Source organism: Octodon degus, unplaced genomic scaffold (assembly GCF_000260255.1).
Source record: "Octodon degus isolate 3935 unplaced genomic scaffold, OctDeg1.0 scaffold00047, whole genome shotgun sequence".
NCBI lineage: Eukaryota > Metazoa > Chordata > Mammalia > Rodentia > Octodontidae > Octodon > Octodon degus.
In genome coordinates this window covers 2,889,152-2,914,827 of record NW_004524623.1, presented here as the reverse complement: position 1 = coordinate 2,914,827, position 25,676 = coordinate 2,889,152, and the positions used below count along the sequence as shown (strand labels likewise).

The window sequence follows — 25,676 nt, the reverse complement described above, 5'->3', positions numbered from 1 at the left end:
CTTCTTCCAGAATATGGAGGCACCAAAGTAGTTCTAGACGACAAGGATTATTTCTTGTTTAGAGATGGTGACATTCTTGGAAAATACGTAGAGTGAAGTAAATCACTGTTGAAGTGGCGTCACACAATGCTGCCCATTCCACTGAAGTTCTGCGTCTTTCATCATGTACATAATTTCCATGTCTCTTTTATAATAAAGTGATGATATCTAAACAAAAAAAAAAAAAAACATACAGGTCTTATTCTCAGGATTTCCTCTTGCGAGATAGATTTTATCTCTTGAGTAGTATTTCTTAAGCTTCCAAGTGGTTGGGCCTTCGCTGCCATGACCAAGATCTGACATATACAAGTTAAAGAAAGAAATGGTTTCAGATCTTCAGACCTTGGTTGGTCTGGAATCCAGAGCAGGAGCATCATAGTGGGAAAGCAGCACTCTGCACAGTGGCCAGAAAGTAGACCAGGTTGGAAAGAGTATCAGTGATGAAAGGTGAAGCCAGACACAGTCCGCAAGGTCAGGACTCGCGGCCCACCCATACCCAGCCACAGGTGTGCTTCCTAGTCTTCTGGACAACTCGATCCAGTCAGGCTGCCTGTCACAATAAGTAGTCACGCTGAGCAACTTTGGACCCTTTCTTCAGTTATTTGCACATTTATTTCATTATGCTTCTAGCAAGATTTGAGAAAAGACCCAAAACAACATGAGCAGCTGTGGGGATCTATCTTGTTACAGAGATAATTTAGTCTCATTTATTTAAAAAAGAGAGAAGTTGTCTCAGTTTTGTTGTCTCAGTTACTCTTCTCTCATTGCTGGGACAAATACCCGATACCGAAAATGAAGGAAGGAAAGGGTTATTCAGCTCAGTTACTGGAGGTTTCAGTCCGTACTCGGCTGGCTCCAAGGCAGAGTGGCACAGGGCAGAGGGCAGCAGTTCATGGCAGCGGCAAAGAGCAAGAGGAGCCAAGGGAGGAGTATCAGCAACAATGGCAACAGAGAGGAAGTCTGTCTCTCTGTCTCCTTTATGTTATACTCAGGCTATCCGCCCCGGGTTGGGTGTAGCACTTGCACCTGTAATCCCAGGAGTACTCAGACCAATAATCCCATCCTTGGATCACCAATAATCCCAGTTAGTCTCAAATTCTAGAAGTCCCCACCCCATGACTGCATGAGGCTTTGGTGGGGGGACAACTAGACACAAATCATAACACTTATGATAGAAAAAACTGAGGCTCGCAGAGACTCAACTCACTTGCATAAGTCTGTGCAAAATGAACTAGTATTTGAACTGAAGATCACTTTAATTCAAAGACTTCCGCCTTTTAGCTGTGTATATAGTTCTGGAATGATTCAAGCCATCTTTCCACTTTGAGGAAAATAGACTCCAGTCCTAATCATCACATGTATTTCTCATTTTCTTAGCACTTAATTAGCCACAATTTTGATAAACTTTTAATGCGTATTAAGAATTTTGAGCATTTGTTACATCAAGGATTGAGCCCTGCAGCATCTCCGCCAGAAGCACTTAGGAGCTTGAACTTGCCAGCTTTCAGCTTCATTTCCAGTGAGCCTCAGAGCCACAAACTTTCAGCTCCCAGAACTCCATCCTGTCTACAGGTTATCATGAAAGAGGATAAAGGCTAGGTTTTTACAGGCGGATCACTAGGAGTCCAATCTAGTAGTGAGACCCTGAACACCCTGTAGGCCCTTCCCTAAAATACAAAACTAACAAACAAAAAGGCTAGGTTTTTAAAACTGCTATAACAGGAGTTCTCAGTGGACTGGATCCACCTGGAAGATGCTTATTTTTGTGGGCCTATCTTACCCAGCCCTGCAGATGAGGAAAAAAGAGGTATCTCCTGCACATCGATATTACAGAACCAACAGCTTTATCTGTTAATTTATGCAAGTCCAAGAAAACCATGTGCAGAAGAGAATAACAAAACATGATTGTTTCCCCATTCGTGTGAGTAGAAGGTTGAAAGCAAAAGTGATCAAGGGCTTCAGATATTTTGAATCTAATGGAAAAGGGATCGGGACACTCTGAATAATCTCAGAGACAGAACTGGAACTCACATACCAGTAATTACCAACTAGAAGCATTCTTATTTTATTTTTTATTTTGAAGAATAAAAACAGAAGCAGAAGTAATAACAGAAACAGAAAATCAGGGTAACATACAGCAGTACATATGTTCCAGATTTTCAAAACAAGAATAACTAATGGACCGGGGAGATAGCTCGGCAGCATAAGCACCTGCCTGGCAAGTGCAAGGTCCTGAGTTTGATCCCTGGTATGAAGGAAAAAATAATAATAATTAATTAAAAGTGGTTGTTCTGTTATCTATTTTTATTGTCAAATCTGTTGCTCAGATTAACAGATATAATTATGCAAGTTTGGGCAAATAATTGAATATCACTGCTTGCTTTCAAGAAACCTTAATTTTGCTTTTCTTGTCTTTGGTTTTTCTATTTTTAAAAAAAATTATATTAATGAGAATATAATGGTAATTGATAAGACATTAGAAACAGTACCCATTTCAAAGAACAAGATGAAAGGTATTCAAACCTGTTTTTTGTATTACACATCACTGTCCTCGATATAGTTGCTCAGATCACAGATATCAGCATACAGAGATAGTCAAAGTGAAAATTCTACACATTAACTGCTATTTTCAAAGCACTGATGGAAATTATTCGTACAATCATCTCGGCCTTCCAGTATATATACTTGTATGTTTTTCCCCCTTCCTTTTTCCATATCTTTTCTCACTTCTCTCCTCTTCATTGTTTAATCCTTCAATTCACTTTCTCTCTATTTTACTTAATCTATTATACCTTTCAGCTTTTATTTCTGCTTTCAGATTCTTATACTAGGGAGACAATAGGGGCTCTCCTGGGTGTGTCACTTGGCTGGTGACAAGTGAGAAGCAGCACTCTTTGCTCTTCACGCTGCTTCATGTCCACACCCTACTGAGCAAACCCAGTCCGTTTCACTCTGTTTATCTGCCCAGTGCCTTACCTACACTTTGATATTTGACTCATGCATTGGGGTAAATTACAGGAAATTGGGTTGGGAATCAACCTAAAAGGTAGGACTTTTTAAGAAGCACAAGAGACAACATTGCTTACTAATAAGGCACATAGACTCTTAGCTCATCTACCTTATTTGAATGCTAGTCCTGCCACCTATTACTGTGTGGAATTAAGCTGGCTGCCTACATTCCAGGCTTCAGTTTTCCCATTGTGCGCAATGAGAATATAATGAGGATTATATGAATTAATACACATAAATCATCTATGTTCATTATCTATTGCTGTGTAACAATATTACCACAAATTTAGCAGCTTAAAATCATGTACATGCATTATCTCACATCAGGATATTAGGCACAGCTTATCTGGCCCTCTCTAGAGTCTCACAAAGCTGTCATCAGTGTTGACAGCTAGGGCTACAGCCCCATCTGAGGTCTGACTAAGCAAAGCTCTGCTCCCTGGTTCTCTCAGTGTGTTTGCAGAATTCAACTTAGGGCTTCAGTTTCTTCCCGAAAGAGGCTACTTTTAGCCCCCAAGCAGGTGATTACCTCCTCACAGCCATAAGCAAGGGGAGTCTCCGATACCATGGGTGCTAGAGTTGTATATGCCTAATCATGAACACATAACCTACCCCTGGAACCCTGGAGCATTCCACCAGTTCAATACAAGATGCAGGTGATTCCCATACTCCAGAGTTGACGACAAATCAGGGCACTGAGCGCTAAGGGGCTGGGGACCAAGCAAGGTGATCTCAGAGTCGGCTGTGGCCTCTTGTCATCGAGTACGCGGCAGAGTAGCTGCTGGTTGGCTTTCACTGAAGCTGATTACACAGATTAGTTTCTCATACTGGGGATGTTCAGAGAGGAACTAATGATGACTGCAGACCTGTGGTAAACAAAAGCAAGTGGAGCTAGACCTGGAAGCAGGAGTCCTTAAGATCATGAGTGGCTCTTATTCAGCTGCCAGCAAGGTGATCAGACTCCCTCCCTTTCACAGCCTACTCTGGCATCTTTCTGAGTACGTCACAGCTTTTCTTCCTGAATGCTGTGTTTTTTTCGTTTGACTTAGCCTCACCTGTGTAACAAGGGAAACCACAACATCCTTGATATGGCTTGTGTCTAGTTGTCACCCCAAAGCCTCATGCAGTCATGGGGCGGCTTCTGGAGTTAGTGATTGATTCTTGCTCCAGTGCTGGGATTATGGGTTTTAGTACTACACCTGACCTGGGGTGGGTAATCTGCATTACACTGTAAGGAGGGGAGAGAGGCTGGCTAGCTGCCTGAGCTGCTGTATTCCCTCTCCTCTCTGCTGTTTGCCACCACCATGAAAGGCTGCTCTCTGCCGTGTGCCACTCTGCCTTAGAGCCAGCTGGGTATGGACAGAAACCTACACTAGCTGTGATCTAAATAAACCTTTCCTTCCTTCATTTTGGGTGTTGGGTATTTTGTTCCAGCAACAAGAGAAGAGTAACTGAAACAATTCTATATTGTCTGATGATTTTAGGAGTTTTCCTGATCTCATAAAATAGGCAAGTTTAAGATGAATGGGGAAACAAAAGAGAGAGATTTTTTACCCCTTCTATGAATGGCAGGATTCTCCTTCTAAGCAAAAGGACCTGGGCTGTTTATTGCTTCACTGCCTCCCGCAAATGCTAACCAGATTTTTGTATCTACACTGCACCAAGATGTCATCTGACATCTCCTGGAAAAGGATTGGATGACAAATGGGATGTCTAGGCTCTCTAGATCTTGCTGCTGACATACAAGCATTTTTACCCATCTGATCCACTCCCCAGGTTGTTCACGTGCCTCTGCTGTTGTATAGAGGTCCTGATAAACATAAATTTTCTGAGGAGTAGCCTCGTCCTGAAAGCAGACTGATAAGGCAGCTTGGTCGATGTCAGTACAACATCCAGAAATGTGCTTTTTATGCCTGTGAAGGTATTGACTTAAAACACATAGTCTAGTCTTGCATATTCATTCTGCAATGTATGTCCCAGCCCCATAACTGCTTTCTGTTTCTGAAAAATGTGACTAAGGACCATGTCTGCGACATGTGCAGACAGCCAGATACGAGTGTCCTTTTGGGCTGTGGAGGGAGGGTGACAATGACAAGAGAACTTCAGTCATCCCAAGTAACTGAATAGTAGAAGTACAGTGAACATGAGCCATCCCTGTTATTTTTTTTAATTTAGGCAGCTTCCCAGTAGAGCATTATGTGTTAATTGCTTCTGCGCTTCGTTGGTTGACAGATAAGTCCTTTTTCACCTAGGTTTGAGAAGCAATTATTGCAATGCTCTTGTGAGCTTGGTGAGATATTCTTTAATAGATTATAAAAGTATGAGAAGGGCATTGTGCTTTTAAAGTAAAACTGTCCTCTGTTCTGTTTATAGTTGAGAACAAGTGGATGTTGTATTTGAATCACACAGTAAATATGCAGTGGTAGAAGGAAAGACAGTAGTAATATATTTTCAGAAAATATGTGTCCAGATTTCAGATATGAGAAAAATGTCCCTGTGTCCATACATCATAGAGTGGAACAATGATTAAATAAAGCAAACAAAGAGACAAAAGAGCAAACCTTTTCCTTTTGATATTCAGCAAAGCATGTGTCTCCGAACTTTCAAGACAGCATTATTATTCCCTGCAAGTGTATGGACTTCCAGACAGTGGGCTGGCAGGTCACTAACTCAATACAAATAAGAAAAATACTCTTTTACCTATTGTGTGAAAGTAATTTTCACAGTGCATGCTTGAACTATAGTTTGTTATGTTTCACATTTGCACTTCAAGAACCAAAACAAAAATGACCTTATGACTTTTTATTAGGATTTAGAGAGGTTTTTTTTCAATAAGAGTCACTTTGCAATTTGTTCAAGACAGGACAACTTATATTAGCCAATGATATTATGTAAAGAATGTTGAATGCAGACTTAAAATAGATAAAGTCTAACAAAGAGATTTTCCTGGTGTGTATCCTTAGGCAAGTTATCTAGCCTTTAAAAAATGTTCGTGTTTTAACCTTTAAGATCCTGGGTTTCTGTGAAAATCAAGGGCATGTGACTATCCTAGGCAATTTAAATGATTTATGGATATAAAATTCTAATATCAAAGAAAAATACAGGTTTTCTGGTATTGCGTATTGTGTAATTTAAGCATACAAAAATATCTTTCAAATTTGATGAACTATATGATGGTATAATATGTTGCTAGGATCCCTTCTTGGACATTGGAAAAAGCTTGTCCCCATGCCAGAGGAGTTCTCATAAATTTACAGCCTAGTAGTTTAACTGTGCATTATTTTTACAGTATCAACTGACAAGGGTTTCATTCTCTCTCTATCTCTCTCTCTCTCTGTCTCTGTCTCTGTCTCTCTTTCTCTCTCTCTCTCTCTCTCTCTCTCTCTCTCTCTCTCTCTCTCTGTGTGTGTGTGTGTGTCTTTCCTCTGTCTCTGTCTTCCTCCCTCTCTTTCTTTTTCCCTTTCTATTCATGATCCTGCCTCCTTCAGTTCTAACATTAAAGGCATTAACTATTTCCATGAAGAACCATTCCCAGCCATTATTGGCTTTTAGCAGTAGAAAACTTTTTAAAATCTTCAATGAATTGAAAATTAAAAAAAAAAAAAAACAAGCAAAAGTAACTGAAGATGGAACCAGAAACATAGGACTATGCCTGTTTGGTCTTTTTCTTGCTAGATACCTTAAAGATTTCAGTTGAAAATGAAGTTTAGACACATATGCCATATTTTATGTATCCTAAGATCTACTGCCCCCATACATTTCAGAAACCTGTGAAATTGGGTTGCATTTCACTGTTGTTCTTAAAGCTACACCAGTTATGATGTCGTCATTTTTGTCTATTCATGCTCTTATTTCATTGTAATTCCTCACAGTGTGATTGGATAAATACAACCTCTTAGATTTCAGGCAGCAAACATTAAGGACTAGTTGCGGAATAAATATGTATTGTTGTCTGAAAATGTTCATTGGATGCCATCCCACGAGATCAAGGAAATCAGGCATCAACAGTAGCTGATGAGTCTGAGAAATCTTAAGAAAATCCAAGCAATAGCTGCCGAATACTTTCTAGGTCATGCTGTGTCACACGTGTTATTGTCCTTAGAACAAAGGGAGAAAATATGAATATCAACGGCACAAGCTTAGGAGGTAAATGTGAAAATGTTGTTAGAAGAACTTAACCAATTTATTGCACGTCCCTTTTCCTTGTCATATATGTGTAAAGTTATAAATAATAGTGATAAGAAATCAGCACTTAGTAGCTTGCCCAAGCCAATAATGAGCCATTTGCAAACATTTCTCAAGTAGTTGCCCCTGGTTTGCTCCAAACCAAGTCCTTGTTTTGCTAATTATCACAGATGATGTTGTTATGATTCTTGACTTCACCAGCTGTGTATTTCTCACTAGACGGAAAATGAAAATTCATTGTAAGTACTGACTATGTCATTTTTTTTAACTAAATACCAAAGTACCTAACATTTAGCAAATTATCAGAAGATATTTGATGGAAAGGTAGAGGATTGATGGAGGTGAAATGGGATGGGATGCATGGTTGAGTGACTCAAAAAAACAACATTTCAAAGTGAGTGAGGGCCAGGGAGATGCCTCAGTAGAATAAGCGCTTGCCTGACAAGCACAAGGCTCTGAGTTCAATCCCCGGTTCCACCAAAAAAAAAAGAAGAAAAAAAAACAAAGTGAGTGAAACCAGGAGGCTCTTGTGTTTGAGCAAGGTGGCTCTACATGAGGAGACAAAGGAGAGAGCTAAAGGGGACGTAGTAGTGACTCTGTTACCTTCTCATGTCCTTGCTGCCACCCTAATGGGGGGTAGTTCCCTTGGGTCAAGAATACAGTTGTTTTCTTATTGGACCAGAAGAAAATATCAGGGCCAGAAGAGGGGCCAGAAGAGAGTAATGTCCTCCCTGTTAGGGTAGAGGAAGGCAGAAGTAGGAGGTAAGAGTTGTCCTCGATGTGGGCAACACAGCCTCCTGGGCTATGATAAAACACAAACTCCCTGCAGCTGGCTTTTCCTGGGTGGTCCACAAGACTCCCTTCATGCCCTGCCTCTTACTTCTCTGCAGTGCCTGCACTGTTAGTTTTCCATCTGTTCCTTTGTTGAAGTGCATCAGGTATCACATAAAAAAAGAAAAATCGTGTACAAAATAAGAGCAACTGGTTTACTGTTACCTTCATGGCTTGGAGTCTGCTAGAAAGGAGCCTTATTTTTCAGCTCTTTTTTTAAATCTGTACATTCTTGTGTCCACTGAATTGCATTTACTTTATAATTAGTCTGAAAATTTTTAGCATTCAGTTTTAATGATGAAATTATTAAATACTTAGAATGCAATGGCAAACAGGAACACCAAAGCAACACCCACAAATTGGAGGCAGATGTATTTTACATGGACAGACACTGATTGGGATCCCTCCCAACACATCAGCCTTCACCTCTGGTGGTCTAGGGCTTATATGGGTTTAGCAAGCAGGAAGTACGGAGGCAGAATGGCTTGTCAATTGGGGACTGGTTTATACAGTGTGCGTCATAGTGTCCAGCTGTGCATCACAGTGACCAGCTGTTACTAAGGGACCAGAAGCAATGGGAACTGCAACAGGATCTATTACCTGGGCATCTAAGAAGTACACTGGCTGGGGCGCATTTTCTGTTGCAAGAACAGAAACAAAATTCCACTGAACAAAAGAGCCCTAGTTTTCAAGTTTCAGTTTCCTTCATCCTTAAAATGGGAATGTTATACTGCTCATAGGCTTGTTCTGACAGTTAAATTCAGTGGTGGGTGTGAGGACATTGTGAAAATACAAACTACCTTCAATTGATAGGTGATCTTTAAAAGTATCAAGTAGATCTTTAATTTCTCTTTGCAGTCCAGTGCTAGATTTATGCTTTTAAGTATTTATGGAAGAAAGAAGCTAAGCAAGTATATCCTTAAGTTACATTTTCCTCCAATGAATTAGGAAGTCTAATTTCTGGTTAAAATATATCTTCTTTCCATTTCCTCTTGTAGCCAGAATGGAACTCTAGGTATTATCCTTTTAGGTGTTTGGACTTTTTTGTTTGTTTTGAGCAAGGTCTCTTTCCTGCAGTAACAGCCCCTAAGGATTTAGCTACCTCTTTTGGACCCTAGCTGAGCAACCTAACTCACTAGCCACAGTACCAACCTAACATCTCAAGGTCACTTTCACGTGATGCTTTCTTTTCACCCACCCAGCTGAACAAGACAAATCTCCCAACCCATATTGTTCAGCTAGACTTCTGTATCAGACCATCAGATCGTTCAAATCCTGGAATAGTAGTTCTTATTTTTCACATCCATGTCATTAGCATTCAGCATAAGATCTGATCATGAAAGGACATCCAGAAACACACGTGAAGGCCAAGAGTGGTGGTGCTTGCCTATGCTGTGAGTTTGAGGCCAGCATGGGCTGTGTAACAAGACCCTGTCTCAAACAAAACAGTCCTAAACACTATGCAGTCCAGGCAGCATCGCTGCAAAAAGACATGAAATAAACAAGTTCCTCGCAACAATGCTTCATTAATTTGTTAATAAGTTTTGCTGCATTAATTTGTTTTTTTAACTATTGGTAGAAATGATAGGAATGTTGTGAATCAGTTCCCTACTGTTGTCTAAGGAAGAACTCAGATCTGTAAATACACATATATACTCAGCAAGGAACTGTCATAGTTTGAGCTATTATCATTAGCGCCTGCTGAGCTCTTTTATGGGAAAACATACATTATTGAAATTATCACAACAGACAGTTGTCTCTGTGGACACTGAGTATGTGAATAGCAGAAAGGTAGAGGCTATAATTATTGATCTTTGAAATGCTTGCCCCTAACATAGAATCTGATAATTCTAAGTGCTCAAAAATAATTTGGAAGAAAGCTATCCCTAAGTACCTGTAAGAGTGTAGATAGCTCCTCCAAGGGCACACTGAAGATCAAGAGTAATTGCAAAGTGACACATGCCCATTATTGAAGTATGACATGGAAAATCCAGTTTTCAATCACGTCAGCAGCTTTGAAGTTGTGACTATACCACCTACGAAGTGTGAGTCACGTGTGATGAATCTTTCTAAGGGAATGTTCTTGGCACTCTTAAGACAAGTTCAACTGCTAGATCTCCTGCCAATACTCTTCTGTGGTCCTCGTGTATTCTAACATCTAAGTATACACCCCTTGCTTATCATGCTATAAAAAGGGGGGGTTCACTGAGATGAGCCACTCCCTGTCTCAGATATCTCTCATGTGTTCCTGCAGATTATCAGTGGGTTGTGTACAAACACATGATCTGTGTGTCACACTGCTTGCTATTCCATGAACCCTACCTGACGTGCACACAAATTATATAACATGGTCCTCTGAGTGTCACATTGCCCAGACACAGTCAGTTGTGGCAGTATTCCTTAAATAGGATTCTTAGATGGACTCCACAGAAGTCCCTGCTTAAGAATAGATCTTCCTAAAATTATAAATAAAATTGTTCTGGGAGAAAGATCCAGAATTTTCATTATATTCTCCAAGTAGTCTATGACTGTATACTTAAAGAGCACTGCTAATTATTTTGTTCTGTATTCATAATAATCAAAATGCTGTAGAAAATTCACAAGCTGCGTATTTTGCATCTGCCACTATCCAAATAACATTAGCAATAATGTCATGGCTAACGTATGTTAACTACTTGCTGTATAACAAGTATTGCTATCAATTCATTGGAAGAATTTTATCACCTAGTCTTATCACTTGAATGTCTTATACTGTTTTATTTCTATCGTAGAAGGAAACTAAGACCCAGTTAAAGTAACTAACTAATAATTTTTATTAATAAATTGTGGCATTTGGAGGCTTAGTAGCAAGTTTTGACAATTAGATAACTGTTTTTGCAAAAATAGAAAATAGGAAGAATTCTAGCTACCATGATTCAAAGTAGTGAATTTCTTCCCTGTAATGCTTTAGGAAACAAGGTATCTGAATCTGTCATACCAACAAGAGAGTTCACATCTTGATGCTGTTTTTCTTTTTAAAAACCTGATCTAAATATCCCATACTTTCAGAAGTCATAGATTTTTGTAGTTGATATTACATATTCATGTATTTCCTTTCCTTTGAGGAGATTCAGAAAGAAACATACAGTTGCTAATCCACCCGCTTCATCACTCCATCAGATAAATAGCGATCACAACTTTATTTCACATGAATATTTGTACCAGGTGTGATTTATATGCTGTACACCCCTTCCACTATGCTATTTTATGCTCAGACTCTCAGGGGAAGGGAAACATTCTGGTACATTCCTCATGTCGCTGCACAGCAGTGGAAAGTGCCAAAAGACCTTTCCCTTGTAGTCTGTGGCAAGAACCAAGACTGAAAATGCAGTCATTTGTCACAGAAACCCAGCTTTGATCCCTGCAGTTTTGCTGAACCTGGGGATGTTAGGAGGAGCTCGAAATGAATATCGGAGAAAGCATCTGTTTTATTTCCTGAGAGGGATAAACTTCCTAGTAGCACCACTAAAAGTAATATAGAGATAAACCTGTAGTGTGAGCAGTAATATTCTTTCCAAAAGTAGGCGCATGTCTACCTTCAGTATTTAGATGTGAGCCCCAATCCCCCTTGCTAAGCAATGGTAATCAACCAAGGTAGCTTAGGGAAATAAGTCTATTTGCTCCCGCTTGAATTCTGCCTCTCTATCATATTGTTCTACAGCATGCAGCCGTCATTCTCTTTGCCACAAGCCAGTGCTTCCTGTCCAGTCCTAATCCCTAGTGGGACCAGTGGACTGTAGCTGTGTCCACGGTGCATCTGCTAATGCTCCCGGCCTCCTTCTAGACTCTAAAGACACAGCAGGGATCAAAAACTGCCTCTGACACCAACATTTCAAAATCTGTGACTTACTGTAGGGATTTTTCTTTGAAATATTTCTTTTTTCATTGTTCCTTCTACTTAAAAAAAAAAAAAAAAAACGCTATGGGATTGATAGAATTTTGAGAACTTCATTGGTATCTGTTTTGCTCAATATGCTTCTAGTAGTTGCGTTTAATATGATTTGTCCCTTTATAGAATAGCTATGGAAAAGGTTGGATAGATCACTTTGTGGTTGACAAAAGGTAGAGCTAAATCTTCCTCTTCCTCTAGCACTGAAATTTCATTGTTTCTCTGGTGTGATAGGTTGTGTGCTTGCCCCTGCTCCAGTTCCACACCACAGACCTTTCCTAAATCTGCTTTCCTATGTTACGCTTCAGCATCCTCTGGTCACACCAGATGGAACCAAGAGTTCCTCTTGACCCCCATTCCTTCTTGCTGTTCACGTCATAACTGCTCTCTGCCAATAAAATTCTTCTTCACTAAGAACTGTGGAGCTCATATAATCTACATACTGCTGACGTACTTTCATTTCTCCTGTCTTGCAGATAGGAGGTATGGTGTGTGACCTGTCTCCCCAAATCCATTCTGTGCTGTTTCTGGGCACCCGTCTAGTGGCTAATATTCAGCCACCTGTGAACTTAGGTGTGGGCATAGGAAAGGTTCCCACTGTGGACTGGGGTGTAAGCAGAATAAACTCCAGGTGTATTGAGCTATGATTCATTGTTTAATTTGTTGGCTCAGTGTAGCCTAACATAATGAATACATTATATAACTGCAGGGGCTTTCTAATGTTCCTCCAGACCTGTGTCTACTGCCTTTCTTCACAACACTTCATGCCATTATTAAATCCAGTGCTGTATAATGCAACAGGCTAACCTTTCTAAAACCCAGAGCTAAGCATTCTTCTGTACCCACACATGGCCTAGTCTCTCTTTGCTTTCCAGTCTCTTTGCCACCAACCTCTCTTCATGTACCAAAGCCTAAATGAATGTGTCTCAGTCTTGTCTACATGCTGGAATCATGTGAACTTTAAGAGGAAATGCTTAGTTCCCACCTGGAAAAATTCTGATCCAATGGAAATGAACCAGTTCCTTTTTATTATTATTAATCTTACTGAGAAACAAATAGCAATGAGACAGTTTCAAAACTGATTAGTGGGATATTTTCAATAATTAATACATTGCATATTGTTGTCTTCCCCATAGTGGTTATTCATAGTACAAGATGTACTCATGATATCCTGTCCAAACACTATTAGTACAAATCTTTCTTCTCATTGAATTAAGAGAAAGTAGCTGTATATCTATCCTAACTATTTTGTACATACAAATACAAAATGGTCCCTCATTTGTATCCCCTTCTTTTGTTTAGTTGTATCAGAGATAGGTATTCCATTACCATTTAAATATTGTAGGTGTGTGAATTCAGCAAAATAATCCAATATAGTCCAGTAGTCCATAATAGTAGTGGGTTATCCACAGGACTGGCAATGTCAGAAGTTGTTACCTTGAGCCTTTTACAGCTCAGCCTATTAATATGGCTTTACTTTTTATACCTTGTTTTTATACTTTTTTGCTGGATGGTTAAGACCAAGATAAAGCAAGACCTATATAACAAGAAATGTAACTTCTGTATCTAACAAGGTCAGTCAAATCCCCTCAGGATTTGCCCTGAAACCCTATCCCACAGTTTGTAGATCCTTTTTCAGTGTCAGCCATGTGGATGAGTCATGGCCATTCCAGCCAGATAGCTCAGCATACTAAGCACCTGCTTAGGCAGAGCACAGTGGCCAAGGTTCAATCCCTGGCACCACAAGCCATGCTGGCCCCACCCCCAGGGCACGATGACACAGCAATTGAGACTGGGTGTGGCGGCACACACCTGTAATCCCAGCACTTGGAAGGCTGAAAACAGGAAAATCACTACAAGTCTGATCTACATAGTGAGACCCTGTAGACTCTGTACCAAATACATTAAAAAGAAAAACAAACAGAAATTATAACTCACCCAGTATGAAGTTATTCGAATAGTCTTGTAATTATTTAAGAAATTATATTATTTATTTGTTCATTCATTCATTTGCACATTATTTGGAATCAGAGCAATAGCCTTATGCATGTTTGGTAAGTACTCTTACCACTGAGCTACATCCTAGTCTTGATTATAATTTTAAATTTCTATAAAAGAAATATTGAGAAACAGATCACTTCATTGGAAAATTCTTATCAAATGTTTAAAGAGAAGTAGAAGTAAGTCTACACATTTTGTAGTAGAAAACTGAAGGAAAATTTATTTCTTAATTCATTTTAGGAAACTAATATCATTATTCTCTTACCCAAACCAAAGACAATGCAAAACAATCAAACAAACAATAAGACAGTAGCATCCTTGAATATGGATGAAAAAATCTTAACAAAATATTATCAAATAATATTGAAAAATATATTTAAAATGTACTATTACCAGATGGGTTTTCTTTTAAAAAAATAAAATAAAATATCTTTTAAAATATTAGAAACAAAGAATTTCACTAAACAAAATATAGGAATTCAACAATGGCTGTTATATTGCGTATTGTTGTCTTCAGATTAGTTGCTCAGATTATCAGATATCAGCCTACCAAATGGATCAACAATAGTTTTTAAAAATTTAAATGGAGAAAAAAATTAAACCTTAACTGCTCCTTTCAGTAGACCAGCAGAATCAGCAGTATAGTTATCCAAGCTATTCTATATCTATGCATAAATGTATCTTTTCCCCTTCCTTCTTTCTTTCTTTTGTCCTTGTCCTCATCCCAGTTGTTCCTTCCCTTTGAATAGATTCTTTCCCTTTTACATTATCTATTATACCTTTCAGATTTTATTTATTCTTTCAGGTTCCTACACTAGACTAGCGAGACAATACAATATTTACACATGCAGATCTGATTTATTTTGCTTACAGCCTCTAGCTGTATCCATTTACTTATAAAAGTCTCAAGTTTATCTTTTTTTATACCTAAGTAATATTCCATTGTGTAAAACTACCACTTTTTTATTCATTCCTCAGCTTATGGGCATTTGGGTTATTTCCAAGATTTAGCTATGCACAAACTACACTGCTATAAACATGAGCCCACATATATCGCTATGATTTTCTTTTTAGAAATGCTAGGCTGACTCAATATTAGAAAGTCAGTATAATCTGTCATATCATGAAGATTAGAAAGAAAAAATATCCAATCATATTAGTCAGTGCAAAAAAGATGAGAAACTTCCAACCCATGTGTAATAACAAAAATGTCTCAAAAAAATAGCAGCAGAAGGGGGGCCTGGGAGATGGCTCAGTAGAATAAGTGCTTCCCTGGCAAGCTCAAGGGCCTGAGTTCAATCCCCAGTTCTGAAAAAAAAAAAAACACAATCAAAAAATAGCAGCAAAGGAAAAGTGAACATCCTAAAGATTATCTGCCCCCCCAAACTGCAATAACATAATACATAATGATCAAACTATCAATACTTTACCGCTAAGATGGGACAAAGGTAAGAATTTACTCTTAGGAATCATATTTGTCATAGTACAGCACGTTCACCCAATGCTTCAGTCAATATAGAGAAATGAAAGGCATATAAAATAGAAAAGAAAAGGGTCAGGAGATAGCTCAGTGGTCTAAGAGCCTGCCTGGCAAGTGCAAGGACCTGGGTTCAATCCCTGGTACTGCATGCTGAGCTGGCCACCAAAACTGGGCATGGTGACGCATGCCTGTAATCCCAGCACTGGGGAGGCTGAGACAGGAGGATCACTACGAGTCCAAGCTGCATAGTGAGACCCTGTACCAAATAAATAAGTAAATAAATAAATAAATAGAAAATAAGCAATAAAACTATCCCTGTCAATAAAATTATTGTCTATGTAGATATTCCTAACCAAATTCAAGAAAAAAGAAAAACAAGTAAATTCAGCAAAGGGAATAAAAGGAGATAAAATATTTAAAAATCTATTCTATATCCATATACCAACAATGCATACATGTGTAGTGAAATTAATAGCAAAATACTATGCATACTTATTCCAAAAATGACATTCTTATATGTAAAACTAAGGAAACATATAACACTTGTGTGCTGAAAACTAGAAAAATGATGATAAGAGAAATCAAAGATCTTAATAGTTGGAGAGGCATAGTATCTTTCCTGGGCTGGAAGAGTCAACATAATAAAGGTATTAATTATTTCCAAATTGATAAACAGATTTGACAGTTTCTTTTAAAATTTAAAAGAACTTCTAGCTCAGCATGTGGTACCAGGGATCAAACCTGTGTCCTTGCGCTTGCCAGGCAGGCACTTAGACCACTGAGCTATCTCCTCGACCCTCTTCTTTTCTATTTCATATGCCTTTCATTTCCCTATATTGACTGAAACATTGGGTGCACATGCGGTACCATGACAAATATGATTCCTAAGAGTAAATTCCTACCTTCCTCCTATCTTAGGAGTAAATTCGAAAAGGAAAAGAGGGGCCAAGGAGAGAGCTCAGTGTAATAAGTGCTTACCTGGCAAGCACAAGGGCCTGAGTTTGATCCCTGGTACCACCAAAAAAAAAAAAAAAAGGAAAGCAACTACTTTTTAGAAATGAGTAGAGTAGGAAATCAGTCAGACCAATTTTAAGGCATTATGTTGTTCCAGTAATAAAAACTCATTAACAGAGGACTAGACATACAGATGAAGAGAAGAAAATACAAGATCTGGAAATAGACCCATTTAAATATGGCCAGGATTTTCTTGACAAGAAAAAATTGCTGGTTAATAGAAGAAAGTTAGTCTACTCAACAGATGGTGCTGTAGTAATTGGACATCTATACATGGAGAAGAGGAAAAAGAAAAAGAACTTTGACCGAAAGCTCATACTTTTTATAAAACTCAATTTAAAACAGATCACAGACTTAAATACAAGTCAGAATATTCTAGGAATTGTGGGAAATATTTAGAAACTGTAGGAGAAACAGAAAATTTTTAAGAGCTGAGGCTTAGCAAAGAATTCTTAGACTGATAAAAGTGTGATCTATAAAAGGGTTAGTTGACCAGTTGGACATCATAGAAATTGGAAATGCTCTACAGAGACCCTGTTAAGTGGGTGACAAGCCTGCAGATTGGGAGGGAATATCTGTACGTCACAGTTAAGGAACCAGTATCTAGAACATATAAACAATTCTCAAAACTCTACAGTAAAAAAGCAAACAATATAATTAGAAAATAGGATGATGCTACGAGGAGACATTCTCCAAAGAGGGTCTACAAATGAAACTAAGTAAGTACCAAAAGGAAATCTATATCTCTCATAGGGAAATGGCTCAAAGTACTGAAAATTAAAACTATAATTAGATATCAAGAAGGCTAAAATTATACATAGTGATAATAGCAAATACTTGTAGGGTGCAGAGTACTGAATGATTCTTACACTAATAGTAGGAACGTACAATAGTACATCTGTTCTGGAAAACAGTTCAGCAGTTTCTCAGGAAACTAAATATACAGCTACCATATGACCCTGAAATTATGCTCCTGGGCATTTATCCCAGATAAATGAATATTTATGTTCACACAAAATTCATGCATGAATATTTATAGCAGCTTTACTCATAATAGCCCCAAACTGGAAATAATGAAGATATCCTTCAACAAGTAATAGTTAAACAAACTCTGGTGTATTTATATCATGAAATATTACTCAACACTAAAAAGAGGCAAGACTGGGCCAGCGAGATAGCTCAGTGGTCTAAAGCACCTGCTTAGGCAAGCATGCAGGGACTGCGGTTCAATCCCCGGCACCTCATGCTGTGCCAGCCCTGCCCCAGGGTGGGCTGAGCCAGCCACAAAAATAAATAAATAAATAAATAAATAAAAATATGTAAATGAATGAATGAAAAATAAAATATTTTTAAAGTAAATAAATAAAAAATCAAAAGGAACAGATTGTTCCTTTTGAGGAACAACTTCACTGGCTCACTAGATAAAGAGGCTGAATGTAAAACTTTAGTCTTGTTGAAGGTTTCCCATTTCATGATTCTGTTTATTTCACATTCTTGAAATAGAAAATTTTTTTTAAATAGAGAATCAATTAGGAGTTTTCTCAGGATAAGAAAAGTCTAATAATAGGACAGAAGAAGATAAGGCAATGAAAAGTTACTGTTGATCTTTGTGGTGAGGGAGGTGTTCAGTACCTTGGTTTCATCAATATCAATAATGGTGTGGGGTCGGGTCAGGTGGGGTAGGGTGGTGTGGGGTGGTTTGGGGTGGTGTGGGATGGGATGGGATGGGATGGGATGGGATGGGATGGGATGGGATGGGATGGGATGGGATGGGATGGGATGGAATGGTATTATAGTTCTGTAAGGTTTTGCCATTGGGGAAAACAAAGTAAGGCAGGCTAGGGCCCTTTTTATTATTCCTTACAATGGTATATGAGTCTATAGTTACCTTAAAATTTAAAAATACAGTCCAAAGTTTAACATAAAAATATCCTATTGGTGGACATTCTGATTCAGATGGTCTGGGGTAGGCTCCGCATCAGTATTTATCAGCTTCCAATATGCAGCTAGAACAGAGAAGCTGGAAACTGAACTGAAAGTCTTGCACTGCCAGACTCTTTGCCTGGTGAGTCTTGTCAATCCTTGGCACAGGGTCAAGTCTTCTAAAAGAACCAATGAGAGTGCTGCTTGCCCAGGTGAAGCAGGGCTCTCCCAGATTCCAGGGTGGTTCTTTGTTTGCTGCTTTCATTGCCTTTGTCACTGTTGGAATCATCACTTGTGCCCTTCTCCTGTCTTTCAGCAGCTCTTGTTGCAACGGTAATTTCCTCTTCATTCAGCTCCAAAATTTCAGAGTCTGGCCCAGACTGGATTACTCCTTTTTTTTTTTTTTTCCAGAACCGGGTATTGAATTCAGGACCTTGTGCTTTCCAGGGAAGCACTTATTCCACTGAACCAACTCCCCAGCCCACTCCCTTCTAATAACATACTTTTTAAATAAGAAATAAGTCAAGAGGATCTACACTCTAAAGGTGTCACAGCACAAAATAGTATTATGTTTTTATTTTATGCAGAGCAACAAGACAAGAAGATGGTCTGATATGAGTTCAGAATATCCTATCCTATTCTTTTCTGTTTCTTTACTGACTTGTTTTGTTTTTATAATGTATCAAGTAGATCTAGACTCTGACTAATTCTGGAAAGGAGACATCAAGGGCTTTGCCAGACTCCTTGCTCCAGGCCCCTGCTCCTGCGTATCTGGTTCTTTTGACAGGATTTCTTGTACATCGAGATTAGCAGTGTGGCCTCTAGGCACAGTCTTGTTACTCTTTCAGGGTGGCTTCCTATCCTCACAGCAGTGTTAAAGGACAAGCTAGTAGGCACAGAGTCTCTGTGGGAATCCATGTTCTACTTTGTCAGTCATGCAAAATACATCTTCTGCCCGAAAACATCCTATTTGTGCTTTTATTGATATCATTAACTTTATAGACTAGTTTAGGGGAAATTAGGTTGGGTTATCCTGTGTACTTGAGTATTACTTAAATGGCAGGGTTTTATGTTTTTAGTACTGTACCGATAGTGGCTAGAACACTGCTCGGCACAAGGGAAGTATACCCTTTTTTGAATAAATGAATAGCTTTCCATTTATTCTGATTTAATAGCAGAAGTTACTTAAATTTTCTTCTGTAGATCTTGGACATTTTTCTTATAATTCTCTCTTGGTTATAGAGAGATTTTCTAAGATTACTTCTGACTGTTTAGATAATATAAAGGCAATGCAGACATTATTATGTGCATATTAATTCTGTAACTGTCTTTGTTACTGATTTTTTAATTTGTTTGTAAAACTATTTCCATGTTTTCTTGCTTTAACCAAGCATAAACTTTCTTGAGTTGAGTAATTGGAAAACTTGAATTACAATCCCAAAGAAAAACAGCAAGCATCTAAATCTCATCATACCAGTGAGATTCTTGTTGGTTCCATTGAGTAAGTAGAGGTACAGATGTAAACCTGCAATCCTTCTTTCTAAGATAATTAAATACAGTGATTAAGGAAAACATCTAATCCAGAACCACCTGATTCCTTGTCAGCTGGGAATCATCTGTTGCCTGTGCTGCTCACTAATTTGAAGAAACTATACAATGTTTGCTGTAAAGTCCCCTTCATTTGCGGAGGGATATTTGCAATTTAAATCACAGAAGAAAGGCATCGCCAGTCCATATTGACTAGCCCAAGATCCCCTGCCCTGCTGCTGGCTTTGTTCAGTAAGCTTTGATACATCAGTGAACTCATGCAAATGAATGCATCTGTCTTCATTTCTCTTTGCCATCAGACCACTGTGCAAAATTATTAAACACCAAAAAAAGACATAAAATGATTGATTGCTCGAGTGAAGAATGTACGTTATTGAAAAGCAAACTCCAGAAACAGGTACCTCCTTCTTCGGGCCTCTTCTTTTCTCTCCTCCACTTTGGAAACATCCATAGCAAATTTAGTCAATTCCCTGGGAACAAACGATAATTATTGGCAGATAAAATTCCTGTGATTCAGCGCATTTTCCAGCAACAATTTTCTATCTTTACTCTTGAGCTCTGCCTGATTTATATTCCTTCTTTAGACTCTTCTGCCCAGCTAATCCTGATCAATAAGTACAGCAGATTAGTCAGAAGACAAAATGGAACTAGCTGTGCCCTCAGCACCTCAGGCCTTCTGTTGGCCTCGCTTCCAGAATGATCTACTCTGTGTCTGCTCCTGCTTGCCTCCCAGCCCGCCCTGTGCCAAGTGGCCTGTGATTTTGCTGTCTGACCGAGTTGTAAGCATCTTGAGAGTAATGGCCTTCGCGTTGTTTCCCTTCTTTAAGTTTCAGTGTTTGACACCTAGTAGTCATGCAGTAACTTCCTGGCTTGATCAATGTACACGTTACTTAATTAAATAGGACGTACATACTTACTTTCTTTCCCCATTATTAAAACTGGCTTAGGAAAAGATTTTAAATATTTTTGATTGGGAACATAATTAGCTATTACCAGTTCAAAATGTAGGCCGACTAATAGAGATTAAAATTTTTTAAATAAATTAAACTCAAAAAATTGGGATTTTTCTAGATCTTTGAGATTCAGCCAAAATCCTGGAAGGGGCCTAGGTTCCTTCTAGAGAAAATAGCACTATGCCCCCACAAGACTGCACACTCATGTAGTAGAAGCCCATTTTATGCACAAAGCATGTCCTTAAGAACCTGAATAGGAAAGAGGCTTTATTAGTCGAAATTAATTCTCACATGTGTGGTATTACTACTTTGCAGTTGATTCCTTATGAGTTTTAGACTGTCTTCAGAAGGGCTTTTCACTCTGCAAGTAAAGATTTATCATCAAATGTTTAAATATACAAGGTGACACTGCATATTTAAAGAGGATCCAAAGAATCTTTGGGGCAAAGCTGTCAGGTAACATCTCTGTAATACAAATAGTTACCATCTGCTATGCCATCTTCAATTATTAATTTTCTTAGAGAATTTATACCTTGCCTTCAACTAACTTGAACTTAGCAGGGCTCATTTGTAAGACAGTGTCTTCAAGTGTCAATTGGGTCCACATAGTTTCTATGGTAGGTATGAGGGGGGTGCTTTTGTTTGAGCTTTAGGGGGCACTGGTGAAAATGCACACAGCAGTGAACTTGGCTGCCGATGCTCCTGGTAGATGATGTAAAAGGACCCATAGTTTCAGGCACTTGATAAGAATTTTTGTTGTTGAATTTCAATTTTTATGTGATCTCTCAAACAAAATGTAATGGATAGAGCTGATCTTATACACACTCCCAGCCTCTTCCTTGCTTCTGCCTTGAAAGACAACAACTCATACAGCGGGACATCAGACTTCCATGAAAAACAAGCTTTCAGAAGTGATATGGTGGGGTGGGACAGACACAGTGCCTGGCAGTCCTCCCAGGCCTGCCTGGAATGACGTTTTCTACTTCCCCCAGGAAATGAGTAGTCCCCCCTCTTACTTCCTTTCCCCAAGGGCTCTGTTCTTATCACTAGATCAGAACAGAGGCCATTTCTTTCCTTGAGGTGATCTGATGTTTTCATTGCTTGGCGAGATCATTTAACAGCCACAAAAATTCCTGGAGAGTTTGGAAATTATACTTAATTATATGAAATCAGAGAAATGGTAGAGATGTGAGCAATCTTTCATTACTGTTTGATTTTGAAAAGGTAGGTCTGTGGCTAGATGTTGTGGTGAGTGTCTCTAATGTTGTGGAAGTACATAACCTTGCCTTGGGACGAATCTGGAAAGCTATCCAGTTTCCTGTCCACACCAAGAAAGTATGTAAGTAGGTGAGGGGGGATAACGTCTCAGGGAACTCTAACGCAGTATTTATCATAATTAGCCTCTAGATAGGTAACTATTGACTTTTTTTTTTTTTTAATCAAAAGACTTGTGTTCCCTGCTGGTATAAAAACATTCCCATGAGATCTGTGAGATTTTAAACTTTTCTTGTTTAAAAGAACTAAAAATTTTTAGCACTTACCTAGAAATTGTGAGAATCAGCTCTGCTGTACAGTGATATTCTCTGCGAGAAATAATAGCAGTTGTCGCAGCAACTATTGGACTTTGGTTTTGAAAGACAAAAAAAGTAGAGTCAGTAATATTTTGCTTGAATCAATGGAAAGCTTTTCTCTCTGTCTTTGGCTTCTTAAGCTATATGCACCATGCACTTGGAGTCCACCACTACACTCTATACGTGTGCGTTGTTGTGCTAAAGTCTAACTCTTCTCCTGACAGCTTTCGGTTGTTCTATTTAGAGTTATAAGAAGAGAAACTAGAAAAAGTCATGAGGGCATGGATAGCACAAAAGGCGAGTAAGTTGGCACTTAGGACATTGGTACATAGGATTGTTTGGACTATGTATTGTCATCCTACAGCCTCCCCTGTGCCCTTTCTGTGACACCACCCTCCCCATGGCATTTCTTCAGTGCTGTCTGGATGAAAATTCCCATGTAAGATATGCAGCAAATTACCAAGAAAGGAGGCCATGAAAGGAAAAGTCAATTAACTGCACAAAACAACATCCATGACTCAGTTCTCAATAAAGCAAATGCCCTTCTTTTGCAGAGGAATTCAAGGGCTCTACCATCGTGGAACTGATGAAGAAGGAAGGCACCACCCTGGGTCTGACCGTATCAGGAGGAATTGATAAAGATGGCAAACCACGAGTGTCTAACCTGCGACAAGGAGGAATTGCTGCCAGGTAACTGCCTCTCAGGGGAAAAGTAGAAGAAGGATCACAGGGTGTAATTAATTCAATAGCTAAAGCTATCACAGAAAAGGTCACTAATAAATAAATGACAGCTGCCATCTGGTAGGCAGCGCCTTGCAGCAGAAACCCAGCGTGGCCTGGCTCAGAACAGCTCTCCAGGCTTCCCCATGGTGTTGGTGGCTTTGCTGGCTCATGCTGAAATCAGCACAGAGACCTTTGTGTCATCTCCAAAGCAGCCGGACTCTCCTGAAGCTTTCAGTTTAACACCCTCATATGAAATCTGATCTCAATGTGCCACTGGTGGTCTAAGTGTAAGATAGATGGCCAGGAGGAGGTGTCTGGGGAGACTGCTGCAGCGGAAAGTGCCTAGCCAGAGCAGAGCGCAAAAGCCAGTACCAAGTTTCTAAGTAAAATTTCACTTTGCTCCTTAAGACTTTCCTTTTCACTGAGACCAAGATATGCTTTCCAAACAAAGTAAAAGCTTGGGCCAGTGGTTCTCACTTTGTCCTACAAATCACTGTAGTTTTTCCTTTTTTTTTTTTTTTTTTTTTAATTTATGTATTTTGTACAGAGTCTCACTATGCAGTTTCAACTCATAGTGATCCTCCTATTTTCAGCCTGCCCATTGCTGGGATTACAGGCATGTGCCACCATGCCCAGACTCAGTGGCCAGCTCAGCACACCCGGGGCTGGGTCCAGCACAGCATGTGGTGCCAGGGATAGAACCCCAGTCCCTGTGCTTGCTTAAGCAGGTGCTTAGTCCGCTAAGCTATCTTGCCAGCCCATCACTGTGCTTCTTGTCAAAGGCAGAACATCCTGGATATTGCAGCGGTGGGCTTGCTTTATAAACATATTCTAAATCTACTTCAAAAAGAGGAGACAAAATTTATCTGGTTTCATTAGAACTGAAATTAATGTTCCCTGAATCCTAGACATCAATATTTTTGTCCACATAATCCAACTTAAATTTTAGTATTCTTGCCTTACACTGTGTCATCTGAGATGGTGATGACTTTCCATGGTCAAAAGTTCTTTGATAATTTTTACAATTATAAGCTTAACTGAGTGGACAGCTCAGCGATTGAGAGTGTCCTGTATGTAAAATGCTGATGTGAACCCAAACTCTAATTTGCCTCCTTCAGATTTTTAGAGACCACTCCTCCACAGTGCACCCTGAGCTTTCTTTATTTTATACTGGCAATTACCAATCCCTGATGGTAATTCTTCATCTGTCTATTGAGTTCTTTCTTGTCTAGCCCACACAAGGAGGAAAATGCTGTTGGCAGTTGTAGTAATGCCATAATTAAATATAACACTATACAAGTTATATTGAGCATTAAAAATCACCAAATAGTCATTGTTTAAGGCATTAACATCTTATTCATAGTAATAAGAACAAAAGATTCCTGCCCTAAAGGGGCTAATAACCTATTAAAGGAGATAAGGTATAAAAAATGCAAAAAGTACAGAAGCAAAATGACATTGCATAGCAATAAAAGGTAACAATGCGGAGTTCACAGGGAGCATTAGGTAGCTGGGCTGGTGTGAGTGTGTCAGTCCGCTTTAAGGAAAAGTGACCGTGGAAGGCTGTCCTAGGAGCAAGGATTGAAACTGGATTTCTTTGAAAAATGCATTAATTGTTCCTACAGGGAGGAAATGTTGTTGAAGTTCTTTATCTCATTTGGGGCCCTTGTCTCCAGGTTTCAAGTCACATCATTGGTCCCTGCCTCCTCTTGGCTTAGAGGTCAAGTTTGACTAAAAGCTCTAGATCAGCTGAAGTTCTTGTATGGAGAGAGGGAAGAGAATGTTACTGAAACCCAGTTCTTCCTTTGTAATTTCTTTTCCACCAATGCACTTCTTTATCAGTCTAAATAACAACAATGAAAATACAAGCCATTAATGGCCAGATTTATGACTCTTTTGCTGGCCCTGGACAGGTTATCCCAGTGAAGATTCTGGATGCTGTGAAATGTCAAAAAGCTTATACCAGAAGCGAGATGGGTGAAGAGGAAAAGACCTGGAGTGTGCAGGATCTAGTTCCCTGCTCAGACGCTGTAGGACTGAGCATCTTAGCACTTCTCTTGATCTTGTTTCATGGCACTTTTAAAAATAAAATAGGCAAAGTTCTGGGGGAACACCCGAGCAGGACTTCTGAAGAGTAGGAGGCAGGGGGAGCGCCAAGGCTGCACTTGCTCTAGTCCTTCTCTTTGGGACCAGGAGGCAGGGACTTCGCTGTTGGCCTTCAGATTTTGCTCACTCACGATGGGTAGATGCAAACAGATCGCGGCTGGCCTGCCAAGAGAGCGGGCTCGGCCCAGCGCCATTTTCTCTATTGCAGAAGCGACCAGCTGGATGTGGGCGATTATATCAAAGCAGTGAATGGGATCAACCTGGCCAAGTTCCGCCACGATGAGATCATCAGCTTGCTGAAGAATGTCGGGGAGAGAGTGGTCCTGGAAGTGGAGTATGAGCTTCCGCCCATCTGTGAGTAGCCA

General features: G+C 39.3%; 1 protein-coding gene across 2 annotated transcripts in view; it reads left to right on the top strand.

Moving 5' to 3' along the window:
* Positions 1-25,676, top strand: part of Grip1 (glutamate receptor interacting protein 1) — a 269,779-nt gene that overhangs the window by 94,207 nt on the left and 149,896 nt on the right. For both annotated transcript variants that reach the window (XM_023716318.1, XM_023716316.1), the window contains exons 3-4: positions 23,037-23,172; positions 25,520-25,665. In XM_023716318.1, the coding sequence (XP_023572086.1) occupies positions 23,037-23,172; positions 25,520-25,665 (282 nt within the window). The remainder of the gene's footprint in view (positions 1-23,036; positions 23,173-25,519; positions 25,666-25,676) is intronic.